The sequence below is a fragment of the Aricia agestis genome, chromosome 2 (genome assembly GCF_905147365.1).
Source record: "Aricia agestis chromosome 2, ilAriAges1.1, whole genome shotgun sequence".
Lineage (NCBI taxonomy): Eukaryota > Metazoa > Arthropoda > Insecta > Lepidoptera > Lycaenidae > Aricia > Aricia agestis.
In genome coordinates this window covers 10471363-10475875 of record NC_056407.1, presented here as the reverse complement: position 1 = coordinate 10475875, position 4513 = coordinate 10471363, and the positions used below count along the sequence as shown (strand labels likewise).

The following is a 4513-nucleotide window of genomic DNA, read 5'->3' as shown; positions in this document are numbered from 1 at the left end:
ACGTTTATTGTACTTATATTATTTTATCATGTAATTTTTATATTATGAATAGTTTATTTTATTACCGCTTGTGGCGCTGTTGTCGCAGTAAACTTGCTGCAAGAACTTAAAATTTAAAAATAAACATTTATAAAAATCATGAAAAATAGACCCTATTAAACCAAAGAGGCAATCTGAAAAATGAATATAATTTTTGTAGTAATTAAATGGCGTTTAATTTATATAATAATAAAATCCCCCAGAAGGGACATAATATTATTATCCCTTCATGAGTTCTCAAAATTAATATTTAACTTTTAGATTGGAAAAAACCCGTTGGCACTTCCACTTTGGCATTTATTTTGGCGCAACGGAGTTTGTAATTATTTTTTTCTAAATTAGTGACATCTGTTGTTGACAACTACTAACAAAATACAGTCTAGTGTCTACATTGACTAGTTCAAATATTTACGGATAGATGGCGCTCTATTTTTGTTGAACGTTGTAAACGTCAAGGTCATAGTGATGTCCAATATTATCTGCCTTTATCGACAGCTGCCCATTACGATTCGTTTAAATATTTACAACATAACTTTGAAATTTGTTTCATTTACAAGAATTATTATGAATTTAAAATGATAATGTTTCAAATTTGTACCTAAATTAAAGTATATGGAATTTAATACAAGTATAATTAAATATGTTCATATTATAACCCAGATTTTATTATTTAAACATGTCAATCAATCAACGTTTGGAACGTAAGTTCGGCATTTATTACCAAAATACATTATTAATTTGTACATGGGCGTACCGAGGGGGGGGGGGCAGCTGCCCCCCCCCCTGGATCATGTTGACGTCCCTACTAAGTATATTATCTAGTACTTTTATCTATAAAAATAAAAAATTAAGAACGAATTTTTGCCATTTGTTCGCAATACAATATTTTTACAACTAAAAATTATTAATTTTTTATTCTTTATAAACACCTAGCTTATGAAAAATCTGATTGAGAACTGTCAAAAATGTTTTTTTTTCGTGTGATGACGGCGTTTTTCGCCACGCGCATTTAAAACCTTGTCGAGCTCTATGGTTATGGTTAAATGTGGCGTCTTGATGGCGTCCATTTTTAACTTTAACCAAAGATTTGACATTTTGCATTGTAGTTAAAGTTATAGTTAAAAGTTAGTAAGTGCAACCCAACCTTAATAAACTTTTCAGTAATCTTACCTACCTGCCAGTCACAAGTATGAGGAGATACGTCATGCATGGAAGGTAACATGAATAAAATGACGATGGGCAAAATGTTGCTTTAAATAGTGTAGCATTTATCTTTTGCAACTTTTCAGTATTCCGTACCGAAAAGGTAAAAACGGGACCCTATTACTAAGAATTCGATGTCTGTCTGTCTGTATTTCTGTGTCCAGACTTGATCTTAAGAATCGCTAGATTTCTGAAATGTTTACAGTTTGTGTTCTCTGTATCTGTTATCGCTGTAACAATTATTACTAAAAACTAAATAAATTTAATATTTAATGGGGGCTCTAATAAAACAAAAGTGATTTTTTTGCTATTTTTTGCTCTATATCAATAGTGGAAACAGGAAGGCACTTAAAATGTTTACAAAATACTCCGTTAAGTATTAAATTTATACTTCAATAATTGATAGTAAAATTAAAATAAAATTAATAATTAAGGAGGGCTCTCGCAAACTATTCATATTAGAAAAAAATGATGTTAGAAACCTCATTAGGATTTTTGAAACCTCACAAGTCACACGCATAGGTTAGATGAAAAATTTTTTTTTGTTTCAGTTGTTCCTATGGGGACCCCTAAATTTTTTAATATTTTTTCCATTTTTGTATTAAAATCTAAATGCGGTTCACAGACTATTGTATCTATTTACCAAGTTTCAATAGTATAGCTCCTATAGTTTTAGAGAAAAGTGGCTGTGACATACGGACGGACAGATAGACAGACAGACATGACGAATCTATAAGGGTTCCGTTTTTTCCATTTGGCTACGGAACCCTAAAAACACAATTTTTTGCTTTTTTTTTGTTCTATAATAGTAGTTGGTACGGAACCCTTCATGCGCGAGTTCAATTCGCACTTGGTCGATTATTTATAAACATCAGAGGGCTTCAAATACTGTAGCCCAGTGTTTCTCAATCTGTGGATCGCTAGCCCCTAGGGGGTCGCGAAGCGTCTGTACTCTGTTTGTATTAAATGAGAGTTACCTATTACGTTAGATATTTACATGAGAAGTATTGGTCAGCTTAAAATTAGAGCTCGAAAAAAACTAAATTGGCTGCTATTTTTTAACCGTGAGAGAAAGAAAAAATATTATTGTGAACCAATTTACAGATAAAGCCATACATAAGTACAAACATTGTATATTGAGGAAAAATTTTAAGAAAAGGATACACAATATTTAATAAAAAGAGCTTTTCATAAAATCTACAGCAGATTTTATGAAAAGCTCTTTTTATTAAATATTGTGTATGGCTACTACTCCAAAGAGAATGTCATAATATACTACGTAACATACTACTCCTTGTGAGTTGTATTCTCTTTGGTGAGTTGTGAACATGATAAGTATTCGTTGGTATGGTAATTTATAGACTATTTCTATTAAGTATAACATTTTTATATTTATACGTGAAAAATAAATTTGCAGTTTAAGTATATATCGACTATCGACATACTATCGATACTTTCCGGTAGTGTGTGAATCTCACATCACTACGGTTAAATAACAAGCTGCATGAGGACTTGTTGTGAATGAGTTCTCTTCAATATTTATTTTCAAAATTTATATTGTGTGTTTCCACCAAATATGTAAATTAGTGATTGGAAAATGATAACTTTTAGTTCTGCAAATGCTTCTTCGGCGCTGGAGGAAAGTGGTACGGTTTTATTGTGGTCAAATGTGAGTTTGAACTTTGACGACATTGTGAAGAGTTTTTATTAGGATTTTATTTTTAGGAGACGTAAAAAGTATTTGCGAAAGTGTGTGCAGCGATGGATCTAATGCTACGGTGCAGGCCGGGTCTTCGAACCAGAGGCCACGGATGGACATCGCCTGCGTCCTGGACGTGAACCAAACACAGAATCTTGCTCACAGAAAAAGAGCATTAGAAGAAGTGCGCTTAGCCGCTGAACTCGTTAATGCTAATTTATATCATATCCATGTGAGTATTTTTTAAATAAATACAATAAATCACTACTCTTCCCACTCATTTAGATGTGGGCTTGCAAGCACCAAAGGTGCTTTAAGATCACTTTAAAAGATTACGAAACAACCATGCGCCATGCCTTCGAGCTTCATATAAAATAGCCAACGAAACTCAATGAAAATTGCTCATTAATTTTTTCTTTAATTATACTTATAGTAGATCTGAAAATATTGTACCTGCTTTGCAGCAAGCAATTTCTGGTTCACATTATAACAAGTAACAATATACAGGCCAATATTGTTTTGAGCATGAAATACAATACCATCATAAACTATTTAAGTGTCTTGCATATTCTCTGTTGAGATTATTTGTGGAGTTTTTACGAATTCCCCGCTATAAAACATGAATGATAATCTTGTCAACAAGATAACAGAGACCATTTTGGTTACTTATGACATAATAATGTTATTTCAGCTGCGGACAAAATGTATCATCTTCAAATTAATTCCTGATTGATTTGCAATTCCCAATTGACTTTGATTTGAATACTTACTGTTCAGTCAACATTGACTTGTGAGTATGTGTAGACCACAAAACCACACAGTAAATTTCTCCAAGTTGAATGGAATTGTGAATTAAAATTAAATATCAGTGTGAGACTGATATTTTATTATTCAATATTATTATGAAATCTCAATCTCGGTAGTGAGGAGTTCAATTTAAGTCCATCCTAAAATAAATTCCACTAGGACATATTTCTTATAATCTTTTCTCAAATGTCTTTGAAACCTAGATCAATATTGTAAAATCAAAACAAATCATAATAATTTGTGTTTCTGCTAATCTAAGGATACTAACATTATAAATTTTTCAGTTTGAGAAGTTAGACTTTGGTGAAACAAGCGTGTTGGACACATTCTACAATGCAGACGTCGCCCTCGTGGACCTCAGCGTTCAGCTTCAGCAGAGATCCCTGCTGTACCACCTCGGAGTGCGGGAGAGCTTTGACATGAAGGAGAATGTGCTGCTTTATAATGATGTAGATCCAGACGCCACTTTGAGACTAAAGGTAATTTATTTATAGGAAAGGAGTTAAAAAAAATTACAATATAATATTGACTTTTCAACTTAAACAAGCATGTTATAAGTGTAAACAAAATTTTAAGTATAGTTTTAGCATTAATTTTTTTTATAGAGAACTAGCTTTTGCCTGCAGCTTTGCTCATGTTAAGAAGTATTTATTATAAATTAATATTAATTAGGTGTCAAAGTCTCAGCCCGATCGGTTTAAAGTTGACAAAATTTCATACAAACTTTCATCCCCTATCTTATCCCCTTGGGGGTACAATTGCCCA

At 32.3% G+C, this 4513-nt stretch overlaps 1 protein-coding gene across 2 annotated transcripts in view; it reads left to right on the top strand.

Annotated features, from left to right (window-relative positions):
* The first annotated feature begins 2739 nt into the window (after window positions 1-2739).
* LOC121738314 (mitogen-activated protein kinase kinase kinase 15) overlaps window positions 2740-4513 on the top strand; it is a 28852-nt gene continuing 27078 nt past the window's right edge. For both annotated transcript variants that reach the window (XM_042130300.1, XM_042130292.1), the window contains exons 1-3: window positions 2740-2888; window positions 2968-3173; window positions 4033-4227. In XM_042130300.1, the coding sequence (XP_041986234.1) occupies window positions 2840-2888; window positions 2968-3173; window positions 4033-4227 (450 nt within the window). In that variant the 5' untranslated portion in view covers window positions 2740-2839. The remainder of the gene's footprint in view (window positions 2889-2967; window positions 3174-4032; window positions 4228-4513) is intronic.